The sequence below is a fragment of the Acinonyx jubatus genome, chromosome C1 (assembly GCF_027475565.1).
Source record: "Acinonyx jubatus isolate Ajub_Pintada_27869175 chromosome C1, VMU_Ajub_asm_v1.0, whole genome shotgun sequence".
Taxonomy (NCBI): Eukaryota; Metazoa; Chordata; class Mammalia; order Carnivora; family Felidae; genus Acinonyx; species Acinonyx jubatus.
In genome coordinates, this window is record NC_069381.1 from 208,822,423 (window position 1) to 208,839,302 (window position 16,880).

The 16,880-nt window shown below is 38.5% G+C and overlaps 1 protein-coding gene across 19 annotated transcripts in view; it reads right to left on the reverse strand.

The window, feature by feature from the left end:
- The window catches only part of TRIP12 (thyroid hormone receptor interactor 12), a 138,848-nt gene that overhangs the window by 36,482 nt on the left and 85,486 nt on the right, over positions 1–16,880 (reverse strand). For 9 of the 19 annotated variants that reach the window (XM_027048439.2, XM_027048433.2, XM_053215914.1 and 6 more), the window contains 10 exons: positions 11,774–11,922; positions 9,191–9,226; positions 9,015–9,110; positions 8,021–8,113; positions 7,655–7,816; positions 5,718–5,786; positions 5,461–5,626; positions 2,390–2,507; positions 2,116–2,275; positions 139–292 (listed from right to left, as the gene is read on the reverse strand). In XM_027048439.2, coding sequence (XP_026904240.1) covers positions 139–292; positions 2,116–2,275; positions 2,390–2,507; positions 5,461–5,626; positions 5,718–5,786; positions 7,655–7,816; positions 8,021–8,113; positions 9,015–9,110; positions 9,191–9,226; positions 11,774–11,922 — 1,203 coding nt within the window. The remainder of the gene's footprint in view (positions 1–138; positions 293–2,115; positions 2,276–2,389; positions 2,508–5,460; positions 5,627–5,717; positions 5,787–7,654; positions 7,817–8,020; positions 8,114–9,014; positions 9,111–9,190; positions 9,227–11,773; positions 11,923–16,880) is intronic. The other 10 variants (XM_053215917.1, XM_053215916.1, XM_053215915.1 and 7 more) reach the window with 3 other exon arrangements.

Sequence of the window (16,880 nt, forward strand, 5' to 3'; positions counted from 1 at the left end):
AAACACGATAGAAACAACAAGAAATTAATTACTCCTATGCAGCAGTCTTCAGCTTAATAAAGACACTCAATGAAACAATCACCGCAAATATTATTCACATGACAGTATCGTACTACTATTAACTCGAAAGGTACTTACTAGTGTTAGTATTGGCTAAGGGGTTAGGTTTTCTCTGAATGGCACGTGCTGTTCCCGTGTCCTCATTGATTTGCTGCATAGAATTAAAATCAATAGTATAAACTCGTCCCAGAGTGGACAAGCTTATCTCATCCTCACCGACCTGATGGGCTGCCTGAGAGCAAAGAGAGAGAAACCTTGAATATAAACATGGAGAAATTTATTAACTTAAGACACAGTGGGGAACCTTCATAAACGCTAACTTACAGATTTATTTGATCAGGTTTCAGATGGTGAAGTCAAAGAATATGGAAAATTTAATAGTGTGGATGTGACAACACTCATTTATTCAATAAATCATTTTTAATTAAACACAAATATACACCACAGGCCCTTTAAGGCCCCTGGAGTCATAAATAAATACAGATAAATTCCTGATGAAAGATCCAGTCATGGAGAATCAGTGACATGAAGATGACACCATTTGTATTAAGGAAGCTTTTAAGACATTGCTGATAGAAAAAAAAAATCGTTATCCATAAAATCTTAGTACCTAATTTTTAGGTTAAAATGTTATTTACATCATGGATTCTTAGCAGCCCACCAAAATCTTCTTTAAACAATATGCTCCTATAAAATTACCCTTAGATCAAAAGGCTTTCCATTTACATCATGCTCTAAGATTGAAAGGGACACAACTGGACCTGAGTGAGCAATGCTTAGGCTGTGCATGCAGGCACTGTCCGAAAAGAAAATGACACGCTTTGACACTATGTGCTTGACACAAGACAGCCAAAAGAAGTGACAGAATATTCATTTTTGTAACAGTCCGATGTATGGAATTCCTAGGCTGAGTGGAAGACAGGCCTCCAGGGAAGTATAAGAGAGTAAGCAAACAGGGAAAATGCAATTAATAAGAAAATGCTAAAAGAAGGCGGCTTAGCACTGACCACGTTAGACCATGGCCTGCTTACACACTAAGAGAACACACAGTGGACCCATCACACCTAAAAGCTGACTCAAAACTTGGATGTTTTCAGAAGAACTTCTGATTTGGTAACAGTGGTTTCAAAGTTGGTTTTCAAAAATTTGTTTTTAAAAACTAACAGGTAGTAGACATCTTTAAAGAATGTCTCTTCAAGAGTGATGCTCTATAAAGATTCAAACATCACAGGTCAAAATTGGGAAAGATAGTATGACTTAAAGGTATCTCACACACTGAAAGTATTAGTAAATGATGCATGGTACCCCAATTAATGCTGTGACCAACAGTTCTTACACAGGGCGATTTTCCGGACCTGAAAATTTTTTGAAATATTCAATGCATACTTAACATGGAAGTAATGAAAAGAATAAAATCACACAAAAAATCTTCACAGGAAAACACTAAATATTTTTGGTGCACCTCTCTCCTTTGTATTATTCCTTTTTCTATTATTTTGCTGAGCTCCCCAAAGAGCCACAAAATTTGATTATTACGTGGTCATTTATCATATCCCATTTTATGTCACTTAAAATTTATCCCAATGGATTACATATGAGGCTAGTATGTATCAAAACCTACTTAACCATTTCACCTAGACTTTGATATGTAAGTTGTTTCCATGTTTTCACTCTTTAGTAAGTGCTGAGAAACAGCGATTTGTATGCAAATCTTTGCTTATGGGAGGTTTTCTTCTGGGTAGGAGACAGTAGGGACTTTGAAACATTTGGCCTAACTCCTCCAATGTTTCCTTTCAGAGATGAGGAAACTATGGAACAAAGAACTTAAATTACTTGCTCCAAGTCAATCAGGTAGTTAGCAGCAGAAGCAGGACTAGAACATCATGTTTTCTGACCTGAACAGAAATGAGGACCTTGTTCTCAGGAGACAAAATGAGAGAATCTTGGGTTAATTCAAAAGCGAGCACACTGAAGTACACACATCCACCTCCCCACTCCATCCCTACACCCGCTCTCCACCAAAATAAACATCTTTAAACGGTACGATGAAACTACTACCTCAATGATCCGGCTGTCAATCCTGTTATAGGGATGCCAAAGGCCACGGTCGTCACGCCACTGCCATATCGCACCATCCGTGTTCTGCGCATTTCCCTTCTTCAGCATGGTATCAACTGCAAAAATGCCTTCTTTTGGTAAACATGGCATAAGTTCGCTGAAAACAGAGGTGCAATTATTTTATTAAGTAGCTTCCTGAACTATGAAATGACAGACCTCTAAAGTGAAACACCCACCTATAAACCACAGTTACTACTGGCCCGATCCTTACCAAATCAGAGACGTCAGCTCGTACAGTTCTTGAGGGCTTCGTGGAACAAGATCAATCTGCTCCTGACAACTTCCATTAGAGGCACCGCACAGGAGGAAGTGAAGTGTTTCTGCAATATCTGTAAAACCAACAACAGAAACCAAAAGCTCATGAAAGTTAATGTAATAGGTAATCATTCCCGGGGGGGGGGGGGGGGGGCAATCAGAATTATTTTCTTAAAGTCAACTATACATGAAAAAAGTAAAATGAATTATTTTCTTACAAAACAATTACTACAGAAATTACAAGTCCAAATGAGTTATAATGAAAACTTAAAAAGAAATTTATGAAGATTTTAACAATTTCTTTCTAAAGACTTCAGTCTAGCGGTGCCTGGGTGGCTCAGTCAGTTAAGCGGCTAACTTCAGCTCAGTGGGGGTTCGAGCCCCGTGCCGGGCTCCGCGCCGACAGCTCAGAGCCTGGAGCCTGCTTCAGAGTCTGTGTCTCCCTCTCTCTCTGACCCTCCCCGCCTTGTGCTCTGTCTCTCTTTCTCTCAAAAACAAACAAAAAAAAAAAAAAAAGAAAAAAGACTTCAGTCTCAAGTCCAGCTGTGCATTTAATCACTAATCCACCCCCAGAGACTTGGGGAATTTTTTAATTTTGTGTTGCATTCAGGAACACAGCGCTTTGTGCAAAGGCACATTCAATGCACATTTTAATCCCCAATTCAAGTATATTCGTGTGTTTGTCTTATACTGAAAACCCGGGGTCAAACATGGTAAAACCTGTATGTTACAAGCATCTGAATGTTACCATACTGTGATCAGGAAGTAATTACTTACAAGACAAGCATGCCAACTTAATACAAAGATCATTAACATATCCTCTACCCTAAGTTTCCATTCTCAGAAGACATCAGTTTATAGAGTGATCTGCATGAAAACCAGTCTGATGTACAGACGCTGTGACATGAGGAAGCCCCCATTATCCACACGGGTTTAGTCATTCAAATAACTAAAAGTAACAAAGCTAGGTCTTTGTTCGTTGTGGCTGTTTCCGCAAATACCATACTATACTTGTGCAAAATGTAAACGTTTCATTGAAATGTTTTATGTCACGTAAGTTCATAAAAATGTTATCAAAGAAAGTATTCACTACTGATTGGGGCAGAGTGTGGATAGTTAAATTGCTGCCCCACAGAAATTTCACTGACAGTGATTAGAAATATTCTAAATTTCTTGGGGTGCCAGGGTGGCTCAGCAGGTTAAGCATCCAGCGCTTGATTTCAGCTCAGGTCATGATCTCACGGTTTGTGAATCTGAGCCCCCACATCGGGCTCTGTGGTGACAGTGCAAAGCGTAGTTAGGATCCTCTCTCTCCCTGTCTCTCTGCCCCTCCTCTGCTTAAAGCTCTCTCTCTCAAGAATAAATATAAATTAAAAAAAATATTTTAAGTTTTTTGAAAAACTAGTTTTGCCAACTTTCTTAAGAAATGTGAATTCATGGCAATGTTACATTATAAGGACTCCTGATTTCTTGAGAGATTAAAGGGTGACAAAATTTTTCCTTTGTGTTGCTGCTGAACGAAGAAAACGAAGGTCTAGTGGCGTCCACGTGATAAATGTGTGGCAAATTTCATGGAGTATGCAAAAGGTGAAAATATTCATCATGAGGAAAAAAAATTCAACATGGTAAAGCAAACAAGTCAGTGAACAACTTCCCAAACTGGTTTTAGGGAAATGCTGTGCACCACATGGTAACAAGAAATAAGCTGCACTCAAACTTCAGGAAAGAGGGGAGATTCAAAGGGCTCCTAGGGATTTTAACAAGCAAAATGCACTGTGATGATTAAAGAAAAAGCTAAACCTTTCCTCAGCTTCTCACTTTGGTTACGACACGAGCTGTGCAGTTTTCTCTGGAATACCAGGTTTGGGAGTGATTCACTGCATTAAGAGGAATCTTTTCAATAGAACACCTCAACAACACTATTTCTCTGCAAAATCCTGGGCCAATGTGCTAACTCACAAGAAATGTGACTAAATATAAAACTGAACCCCCCCCCCAAAATAGTATTATGTGACATATCTGAGGCAGTGACAACAAAGGCTATTTTGTCAGTGAATACCATCACCGCGGTGATGTCCTCAGAGATTAGAAGCACGAAATTACCCACTATAATACGCACTCCATACAAATGTGACCACTACTCTCCCAGCAATAACCCCAACATACAGATGCTTTCTGAGGCCCACTGTCTTCTGACATTAACCTGGGGAATCGAAGGTTTCTGAGACAGAAGCAATAGCAACACAGCAGTGCAGGGAAACTATATTTATAGATAAGATTGAGAAAGGTTTAGAAAATACTAAAGCAGCAAAGATGAGAGATTCAACTGTGTAAAGAAGTTCCGAATTTTTGAGGGAGTAAAGCACTGTGAAATCAGATAAGGAAAAACTCTAATGGGGGCAGAAAGGACCACCTAGAAGCGGAAGACAAGCAGTTACTGGTAACGTAAGATTCAGAATTCTCCCAATGAAGCGTCACTACATCATTGATATTGTAGAGAAGGCAATGATCTTGCACCTTTAGCCCTTGAATCACCTAGGATAAAATTTTAATATACTACATACCCAAACAATTGTATGTAAGAAGCACTACTATGTTGTTCCCACACAAATTTATTATATAGCAAAACCTTGCTTTGTGAGCATAATTTGTTCCAGAAACATGCTTGTAATCCAAAGCACTTGAATATCAAAGCAAATTTCAAGAACCGTTGGCTTAGCTGTTATCACGTGATGTTCGGCGACATGTACTAACTACTTGTACTGCAAGACGTCGCTCATTTATCAAGTTAAAATGTTAGAAATGTTTGCTCATCTTGCAGAACACTCGCAGAACGAGTTACTTGCAATCTAAGGATTTGCTGCGTCACGTTAACATTTTTCTTCCTTTACTACCCAGTGTCTGAGCTATTAGCAAGCTCTTCTACTTGCTTATGTTGACTTTACTTAATAAACATTTAAAAAAACAAACAAACAAACAAAACAACCACCTCTCTCGCCTACAGCAGGATAATAAAGTAGCACTTACTTTGCTTCATAAGTTGAACAGCTAAAGTCGGACAGTTGGAACACATCAGAGAAAACATGCGAACCACCATTATAAACATCCCAGAACTTAAAATTGGTGGGGTCACTACCAGTAGCTGTTGAACATTTGTAAGCAGATCTTTGGAGGCAACCTGCTGGAGTAAATTCTTCACAAACAGAAGGAAAAAAGATACTATTATATTGTGATTCAGCAATTTAACCCTTTCACAAAAATACCACCAAAGACTACATGCTCACCTCCTCATGTTGGAAGTTGTCCACCAGACGTGCAAAACAAAGGCAAGTGCTTTCAACCGACTTTTTGTCCTATTTTTTTAATAAAAGAAAAAAGTTTGTTAATAGAAAACTATCTCATATTATTACCTAATTTTCTTCCTATCCCCAAATTCTTCAAGGCCAGCCCAATTAGATGGGCTCTGAAAACCCAATGAGCCTTTATAATAAGCAAGGTACAATCAGTAACACCATGATTTCAAAGCAAAGAGAATCACACTGAGAGAGCTTCTCTCCTCCGTTAAGGCCCCAAGAGATAAGAGAAAATATATAGAAAGGAAGGAACAACTTTTGTGCTTCTGCTAACTTAATACCTAAACACAAATTATAATAAAGATACCACTCTAAAAAAGCATTCCCCATAGAAAGGTTTAAAACATATATACACTAAAAAGTTGGAAACAGTTCAGTATACAAGCATGAACCAGAGGTTTACTGATGATGTGCGAAACCAGGTGTAGATTTGTTGTATTCACTATGAAAATAATCTAGAAAAACTAGTGCAGTGGCCTCATTCAGAAAACATATGAAATGTCCTTATTAGAATGGGAAGAATAACTTAGCAGCTAAACAAGTGTTTTGATACTGCTATTTTTTCTTCCTATCGATAAAGGGGCTTCAGATATGAAAACCAGACCTGCTTCTATAAAAGAATAACTCTGGTGTTATAGAAGCCCTATGCCCTCACCATCAGTACTTCAGTCTAGACAGAGTGCTACAAATAACAGAGACCAACTATTAAACTTCTCTGATTCTCACACTTTATTTCCAAAGTAAGGTACTGAAATCACAGCCAACCCAAGAATATACTTCTATCCCTGATAAGCACAGGCCATCTCAGCCTAAGTTTTAACATTAAAGAAACAACGAATGGCCCGATTTGTGTCTTGATCATCTTAGAAGCAAAACATCTCAGAGTGACTCACTCATTATTTTATCTATCTTATATAAAGCCCTTATTTAGCATATTCTCTACCTAATTTTCCCAAAAAGATTTTAAACGTATTTTGTAAAGGTGACTTAAAAGTCACATTTCCAAAATCATTTTAGCAACAACACTTTAAAAAAATTGGTTTGCAGGGGCGCCTGGGTGGCTCAGTCAGTTGAGCGTCCGACTTCGGCTCAGGTCATGGTCTCGTGGTCTGTGGGTTCGTGCCCTTAGTCGGGCTCTGTGCTGACAGCTCAGAGCCTGGAGCCTGCTTCAGATTCTGTGTCTCGCCCTCTCTCTGTCCCTCCCCTGCTCATGCTCTGTCTCTCTCTCTCTCTCTGTCAAAAATAAACAAACATTAAAAAGAATTTAAAAAAAATTGATTTGCATTAAAAAAATTTTTTTTTGATTTCCCCACAATGAAGCTTAACTCATGGTCCTCCACACCAGGGTCTCCTGCTTCTCATCCTCCATCACCAGGCCCACCACTTCCATCTCCCAAATAATGGCTCCTGCTCTTCCCCAACCTCAGACAGCCACAGTCTGCATTTTTTTTCCAGTTCATTTCTATTTGGGACACAGTCTCTTCTCACCTCCGATCTGAGCCCATAACTTCCTAGTCTTTCCTGACTAACCCAATGCCTTACAGGCGAGATGATCGTTCCGAAAGGAAACTCTGATTTTATCACACAAGAAACACTCAATGTTTGCTGAAATAACCATTCCATCCCTTAAAGTCAAAATACCTGAAGACATCAAGCATATGAAATGCTGGTCATTTGGGTAAGTCCACCAAATCGTATAACACAACCTAATGTGGTACGTGAGTGGAAAGCACAGAGGAAAGAAACATGGATCAGAGTATTTCCAATTTATCTATCCAGTTGGAAGAGTGAAAGCCCTAGATGAAAGTGGCATTTTAAAAGACATAGTAAAAACATGTTATGACACACAAAACAGATTCATGTTTTACCTGATGGGTTAGCCTTTGGGTGAGCAACGGGAGGGAATCTGCCACAAAATGAAATTCATCCGGCGTGATACTCTGGCAGCAATTGGCGGCGATCGCTAGTGCATTTCTTTGGGCATTTATGCTGAAGAACTCTAGATACAGCAAGCAGTCCGCCAAACCACCCTAAAACACAGGAAACCATTCAAGTGAAGAAATGCCCTCTAACAGCAACTAAACAAACAAACAAACAAAACTACTAAGAAGTCTAACACATCACTTTGGAAACATCATGCGTACCTTACAGAGATTGCAATCTAGGAGCTAGGACAAATGTGGATCTAAGATCCCCCTTGAAACGAAATACAGTCCTTGGGTGGCAACACCTACCGCCTGTAGAATGGCTTTACTGTGTCTGCGTGATAACATCTCCAAGGCGGTCAAGGCCTGCTCTGCCACATCAATACACTGAATAACCTGCAGCTGGGAACATAAAAATAGGTAACTTAAGCCCATCATTCAAGCTCTTGTCTAGTCGCTTATCTTCTACACGAATAAACAGTTATTTTCTCTAATTTCCATCAACCTGTATACTGCCTCTGACATGAAACCCACCATAGAAAACCAGTGATTTACGAGCTTAAGCTATATAACATACAGTCAACTATGGTTTCCTTCCGACTACCTTGCTCTGTTTTAGGACACAGAAAAATAGGTTTTCCATAGAGAGTAAGCTAAACCCAATGAAAGGACTTGAAATCTTCAGATTTACAATAAATGGGTGGTTTTATGTAACAAATTTTAAAAGTTAGCTTTTACGCTTTATATCCTATTCCAAGGTTATCAGACAATGCAAATTTTATTATGCATTAAAAAAGAAAGAGGCCCTTAAAACAGACCAAAAACACAACCTACCACAGGCCACATGAAAAAATTTCCTTTCTCCACTGACTCACTTTATGACCTTGAACAAGCCACTTTGTCTGTCTCAGCCTTCTCAGCTGTAAAATGAGGGTATAAATAGCTATCAACCTCATTGGGATATTTTCTAGAATGAGATTATTTTAATTAAGTGCTTGAAGTTCTTCTCTGAAAGATTTTATAGTAATGTGGTAAACTGCTTCCATTAAAAATTATAAAGCTGAAATGATTCTATGAAATGCTTTATTAGCATCAACTTTAAACTACTGGTCTGCTAAACATAAAATATTTTTCTGGAATCTTGGCTAAAAAATATACTTTGACTAGAAAATAGACACTAAAAAAAATGTCCTTTAAGGTGGCCTTACAATGTGATGTACCACTTTAGAATTTAGAAGTCAAGAGTCCTCGACTGGATTCCCCTACACCTGCTACCGAACGAGCTGAGCAAAAGCAGGATTACCTTTTCTAAGAAGACGGGAATTGCATCTACGACAACAGCAGATGATCGAGGAAGTGCTTCCATCATGTATGTTAAGGCTCGACAAGCATGGTTCATCTGGAAAACAAGAAGGCACTTTTACTCAATGAGAACCCAACATTTAAATTTGGGATATTCAAAATATACCATATACTTACAATATCGAAATTATGTTCCATCTGCAGTAATGTTATCTGTTAAAAAAGATAACAAAGTGTTAGAAGCTATCTATATTCTTAGAGGAAAGCCCTAGAAGAACGGTTTCTTCCTCTATGTCAACGGAAATGGAAAGTATTGTTCAAGACTTTTATCATACAAAAATAACATCAAGATAAAACCTAGCACACACACAAGAAATGATTTATATTAAGGATGGCATGACTCACAGAGTATAGAGCTCACTTCGGAACTCTGCTAGATGATCATCCCCTTTCATGATCCAGGTCAAAAAGAAAGCTTTCTTGTCACCTATAACCAACTACTCTCGTTACCTCCAGCCCCCCTTCAGAATCCCAGGCATCAATAAATACTTAATACATAAACAAACAATGCACTGGTTTGTGAACAGCTGTCAGTACAGAGTCAAGGCCAATGCTTCATCTCTTGTAAATAAGCTTCTCTACAAGTTGAACCAAACACCATTTAACTCAGCTGTAATATGCACAGTAGTATAGAATCTAAACACAAAATTGATCACATCAGAAACAAATTATGCACTAATTAAAACCCAAGTTAATGTAATTATTCTACAAATACAGGAGAGAATCTAAATATTTTATTTACTTTCTCTTGTGGAAACGTCCTTAAGCAAATTTCAGCCATGTTTTTCAAAGGTGGGAATACCCCTATACAGAAGTATATATGTATATATGTAAATTGTCCATCCTCCTGAAGCAGCTAAAGCTACCAAAGAAATTTCCTATTTGGGGAAGCAATCTGTCACGGTCTTCTAGTTCTAAATGGAAAAATTTTAATGCGTAGAATTTAAGCTATAAAGTACCTTTTCAATTAAATTATTTAATAATGGACGTGAGATGTTCTAATACAATATTCATTTCATAGGAGTGCCTTCTCAGCTTTGAATTATGCTGGGTAAGGTATACACACATACTAAAGGACCTGATAACTTTTTGTTAAAACACACACACAAACACATACACACATGCCCCATTTTGGGGTTCAGTGGCACTCACAACCATCCACAATCAGTCGTCTAAAACATCCACTGTAAACTGAAAGGGGTTGTTAACGTTAACAAGAAAAGAAACAAGTTCTTCAATTCTTAAGGTAGAATGAACCTTACAGACCATGTTTGGGAAAAACTGCTATAGATTCCTCATCACCAAAAATGACTACAGTCACACAAGTGAATGGTGATGGATGGATATATAATCACAATATTCAATTATGATACAAGATAAATCTGGCCAATTCATTAACAGCAGTCAGTATCAATAGCAAGAGCTGACTTGTGCAGGCCTACTGAGCACTCAAATCTAATCAACAACTAAGAAATTAAGTAAATTACATTATGTGCCAACATCTGTGCCTAGATTTAATAGCCTCTTTATCCGACTAATAAAAACTGCATTTTAGGTAACATAAGATAAACCTAGCTCTTTGTGGTTATTTTGTAACGAGCGGGGAAATGAGTGGGGTGAGTGTGAATATTAACAGAGGCAAAATGTAAAGACAGAAAAATAAATACTGCTTTCATTACACATTCAGAAATCAACATTCCAGCCTTCAACAGAATGGCACTGGTAATATTTAAATGCTAGTGTCCATTACCCAGAGGTCTGCGTGGCAGAAGGTAAAGAAACCGGCCCATCCTTTATCACCCCTGCCAGAGCGGAGCCACCCAACAAGAACAGACAAAACAAAGACCATGTCACCCTGTGTTTCAATGAGCTCATTCAACTGCCCCCACGATCTGATAATGTGATCAAATGGGGCGATCCCATATCAACCAAATTTCCGTCAACAAGACTTAACATGATACTTATTTTTAACTTCCAAGGTAAAATATGCTGAGTGTGTTCATGATGTTTATGTTAGTCTTTTAGTCGGCTTAAATTTTTATTTTCAATTATAGCCAAGTGTTCTCATCTTGAACTCAGAAAACTACCAAGCCACTATTTAAGACTCAGGGGCACATATTTAGTAGCGGCAATTTCTCTTCCTGTTGTTTTCCTTTAAAAAGCTTAAGCGATTAAGATGTTAATAAAATTTTAAACATCAACTCACAACCGTGTTGAAAAGTCACCAGAAGATTTTTTTGTTTTGTTTCTTTGATTTTTGCTTAACATAACACCTAACCTGGAAGGATTCACGTGGTATTCTGGCTTGAATGCTCTGCCATTGCATACAATTATCAAACATGAAACCTTTGTGACCCACAAAGCCAGCCCACAAGCGAGCCGTTTAGTACTGCGTATGTATCACCAGTTTAAAAGAGAAAGCGTGTCAATTTTGGCGCAGTAAGTCTAGGTCCTACCCGATGGGACAAACAACTGGCAATTGAAGACCAGTCATTTACGTATCAAAGATGGGTAACTACTTACAAAGAAGTAGTTTAGCAGATGTACTGATTCATTATTATAATCAGTCACGAGATCTCTAAGCATGAAGCCACAATCCGCTCTTAGTTCTACCGTATTTTAAAATTCACGATGACACTAATGCTTTCACGGTAGCATCCAGAGAACAACTAAGGTAGAAAGAGGGGGGAAGTCTCTTACCAAAGCAGGAACGACACTCTTGACGGGAAACCCTCCCAGCGTCTCTTCATTTCCCATGACCAATAACTGACACATTTCGATAACCGCCTGGAGTTGCTGGCTTTCATCACTCGCCTGCAGTCCTTGCAGAAGCTGCTGGGCCTTAGAGCCTTCACAGGAAAGAAAATCGTCATTTTCAAACATGCAAGGAAACGGTTCCTAGGTATAAGGTGGGACTCTACGTGGTAGCTGGCTGCTTGTCTTCTTTGGATCCCCATGAAAGGCTGGATCTATTCCAGCGCTAACACAGGGTGCTGATACTTCAAGGCAGAATTAAATGAGTTGGATTTAGTCTACCTTAAAGTGATCTCACGGTATTTACAGATTTTTGTCTTTTAATTTGCCTTTTAAAATCAGACAAGCTGACTGGCTCTTACTAGCTGAAACAAAAAAATGGTATCTGTGAGATGAATATAAATTGTTACCTTTAACATGTATTTTTTTATAAAACCTGTTAAGTTTATTTATTTATTTTTAGAGAGAGAGTGAGTGAGCGAGCGAGCAGGGGAGGGGCAGAGAGAAGGAGAGAGAGAGATCCCAAGCGGACTCCGTGCTGTCAGCGCAGCAAGGCCTGATGTGGGCCTTGATCCCACAAACCCCGAGATCATGACCTGAGCCAGAATCAAGAGCCAGACGCTTAACCGAGGGAGCCACCCAGGCGCCCGTGCGATGTCCTGTCTTGAAAGGAAATGCCGCATACCTCTAAAGACCTGGTCAGCATAAATGGAATCCAGGTTAACAGAGGGCAAGAAAATAAAGACAAACGGAGCAATGCATCTAAGGAAAGAGATTGCAGAGAATGAAGTAGTTCTAAAAACAGGAAAAGACTGGGTTTTTCACCTCCTCTCATTCCCAGTGCAGATGCTGCCATCAGAGTGCGAGAGAGTACTTTCACTTTTAAGGCTCAAATCCATTGCCCAAACAACTGAAAAACACTAAGATTCAGCCACCACAGAGAAAGACTTGTCAGTGACCTGGATAACATACTCAAAAATAAAGTGTGTTTCAAATTTTCACGAACATCTTCCTACTTGTGAGCATGGTTAACTCGATTAATGCTAACTAAATTATAACTGATGCTACTTCAGGCCCCTTCTCTTCCTATACCTTTTCAAGTTGTTTGTGTATGGGATTTTTCCACTCCTGTATTATTAATGAAATGGCTTAGAAATGGCACACATTTGGAAACTGTCCAATGAATGTGGAATTCACATGAAAACCAAAGTTTCTTTAAAATTGAATTAAGTTACAGTGATCTTCCTGGATGGCACAGCCTTTCAAAGGGACACATGGTGATCCTTGAAAGATTTATTTTTCTCTATTGTGTAAGACTGTGGCTAGTGAACTGGACAACTATTACTGCCTACATAACTTTAACATAACTAAGAGTCAATCCAACAACAGACCGCAAGAAAGTCAAATTCATATGGCTTGCCATCTTTAAACTTCTCCAAATAATGTCAGTTCCAGTTAGAGCAGGCTAATCGTTTCTGAGTTGAAATGTGAAAGGCCAAACAAATGAATGGAAAGTAAACTAATGAAAACAAAAGAATCCTCGGTGGCTTCTAGATTTGCTTTTCAAGGATGAAACAGCTCATAAAAGTATACACTAATAGCACAACCACCTAAAATAGGAAAAACTGACACATGCCACTGGATGCCTTATCAACACAAATGTCTTATTAACACTGGATGTCTAGGACATAGATGACGTTAGCATGATCAAAATCATCAACAATAACCACTGAACCTTTAGGATGGTCCTAAAAAGACCCTAAACCAAACCAAAAATGACAATAAAAAGCCAAAGCTATCGTTTATGCTCTGATCAACTTTGGTTTTAGAACCTCTTTGTACTCTTAAAAATTGCTGAAGAGCCCCAAAGCACTCTTGTTTATGTGGTTTATATCTGCTGATATTTATAAATATGTTTGGAATTAAAAGAGAAAAATTTTAACTATTTGTTAAATCATTACATATTAATATAAACAAAATTTGTGTGAAAACCACCATACTTTCTAAAACAAAAAAATTCAGAGATGACTACGTTTTCTGTTGCAAATCATTTAAAGGTCAAGATTACAAAAAGAACAAAACAAAAAAAAACTAGCAACAACAACAAAACCAGCGGTATGACCACCTCTGCATCTACTGTCAATCTGTGGCAACACTGTTTGAGATGAAGAATGTGGAGAACACGGGCCCCAGTTTTCACAAAGACTATTAAAAAGACATGTACTTACTGGTAAAGACAATACAGTTAATAACTTTGCTTAGCAAGGGCATCCTCATGTAAAAAAATGGAGTTATTTTACTAGGAGCCTATGGTATTGAAAACTACAGTGACTGTTCGTGCAGTTTGGAGCCACTGCTTTGATTCTTTCAATCAAGCACCGGCACTTTTACCTACCACAGCTTTTGCACCATCAACATCAACAAAATTCAAACGTGAAACAAAGTAGAAGAGGCAAAACCTCAGCAATTATTACTAGAGTTCTGGCCTATGGATTCAACGCTAGGGTTTCAGGAACAGCCAGCAATCCACAGACGCACACTTTAAGAACCACCATCACAGATCAGGGTTGGTAGGCAAACATTTTTTTTTTTTTTTAATTTTCTTTTTTTGAACGTTTATTTATTTTTGGGACAGAGAGAGACAAAGCATGAACGGAGGAGGGGCAGAGAGAGAGGGAGACACAGAATCGGAAATAGGCTCCAGGCTCTGAGCCATCAGTCCAGAGCCTGATGCGGGGCTCGAACTCACGGACCGCGAGATCGTGACCTGGCTGAAGTCGGACGCTTAGCCGACTGCGCCACCCAGGCGCCCAGGCAAACATTTTTTATAAAGAGCCAGATATTAATATTTTCGGCTTTAGAAGCCATAGGGTCTCTGCTGCAACTATTCAACCCGAGCACAAAGGCAAAAACACAATACGTAAACAGATAAGCATGGCTGTCTGTATTCCAATAAAACTTTACGTCCACTAGAATTTGATTTTCATTGAATTTTCACGTGTCAGAAAATATTACTTTTGAAAGTTTTTCAGCATTTAAAAATATAAACATCATTTTTATTAGTTTGCAGACTCTATAAAACCAAGCAGGAGGCTGAATTTGGCCACTAGGCAGCAGTTTGCCAACTGCTGATATGGCTGGAGAGAACCCATAGTACTGCTGGGAGTCACAGGAAGCTGATGTTTCCAACTGCATTGGTCCCACCGGACATGTGCTCAGTTCTAGAGCTGTGAAGAGGGCTAGGGATGAATCAGAAGTTTTGGTAAGACAGAACAAAACCTCGTGCATTCTCATGGTGCTCCAGAAGACAGAGGGAGGAGGCCTGCTTCAAATATGTACAGTCAGTAGGCCCTACCCCCCAAGACATCTACAATATTTTCAAATTGCATAATGAATGAAGTCTCAGTCGACAGAGACCTGCAAGGTTCTCAATCAACACCGTGGGAGGGTCATAACATACAAACAGGGATGAGCCAGAGGTGTAAAGAGTCATACAAAAATGGCAATTCTAGTCAAAACAAGCTAATGCCCTGAAGGGAACAAACTGATTAGCATCTGACCCTTAATATTTAAATACAGGAAAGGGGAAACCTTTACAGTAGAAAACCTCACTTGGGGTCTCTCCAGTTCTTCTATACAAAATGTCTAGCACATAAATAACTACTAGACACATGAAGAGGCAGGGAAATGTGACAGATAATCAGAGAGAAAAAAATGGAAACAGACCAACATCATTAGAATTTGAAAAGTTTTTTTTTTTTAAACCTTTTTAATGTTTTAAATTCATTTCTGAGAAAGAGAGACAGTATGAGCGGGGGAGAACAGAGAAAGGGAGACACAGAATCTGAAGCAGGCTCCACGCTCTGAGCTGGCGGCACAGAGTATGACATGAGGCTTGAACTCATGAACCGTGAGATCATGACCTGAGCTGCTGTTGGACCCTTAACTGATGAGCCACCCAGGTGCCCCTAATTTGAAAAGTATTTTATGACACACACAACCAAAACCGCAAATATAACCAAAGATAGACAACATGAATAAGAATGTAAAGCATTTAATAGAAAACCAGAATCTACAAAACAAAATCAAGTTATCTGTCCAGAAGTGGAAAGTATCTGAAATTAAAAACTCATTGGTGGGTTTACCAAAAGATTAAAGATTAAAGATTAAAGATTTCAGCAGAAAAAAGAATTAGTGAAATCTGAAAACTGATCGATAGAAAAGTTTTCAAACTGGACAAAAGGGAAAAAAAAATAATAAAGTAAAATAGAGCCAGAGAAACATGCTGGATGAAGCCCAAAGTCTGAACATGTATGATCTTGATACTCCCAGAAGGAAAGAAAGAGGAATATATGAAGAGATCATGAGATAAGAGAAGCAGTTATTTTATGAGATAATGGCCAAGAATTTTCCAAACTGATGAAAGGTATCAAACTCACAGACTCAAATGCTCAGTCAAACCTAAGCAAATTAAAAATAAGTCACTAGGCTGAATACAAACTATTAAGAATTAATACTAATTTGAAAAAAACAAATCTTAAAAGCCAGAAGAAAAAAGACATTGCCTCGAAAGGGCACCAGTAAGACTTTTAAATAGCAACTATGGAAACCAGAAGACATTACAAAGTGCTAAGTGAGAATTTTATAGCTGGGGAAAATATATTTTCAAAATTAAGGCAAATCAAGGATTTCTCAAAAGCAGAGAAAAATCATTACTAGCAGTCATTCACCACATCAAAAAAAGTTCTTCAGGCTGAAGGGAAACTATTCTGATTAGAAGAGAGGAACTGTAGGGGGGAATTAAGAGCACTGAAAATGTATGTGGACAAAGGAATATGGATGATCTACAACAAAAATTAGGTCTTACTGTGTTTACTAACACATATATAAGCATAACAAATTAAAACAACAGCATAGAGGATGGCAGAAGGTAAAAAGAGCAAAGATGTTGTACTCCTTACATTGTCTGGGATGTGGTAAAGTATTAATATAAGGTTGGCTATAATAAACCAAGGACACGCATTAACACCTCTACAGGAACCAATAACCGAGG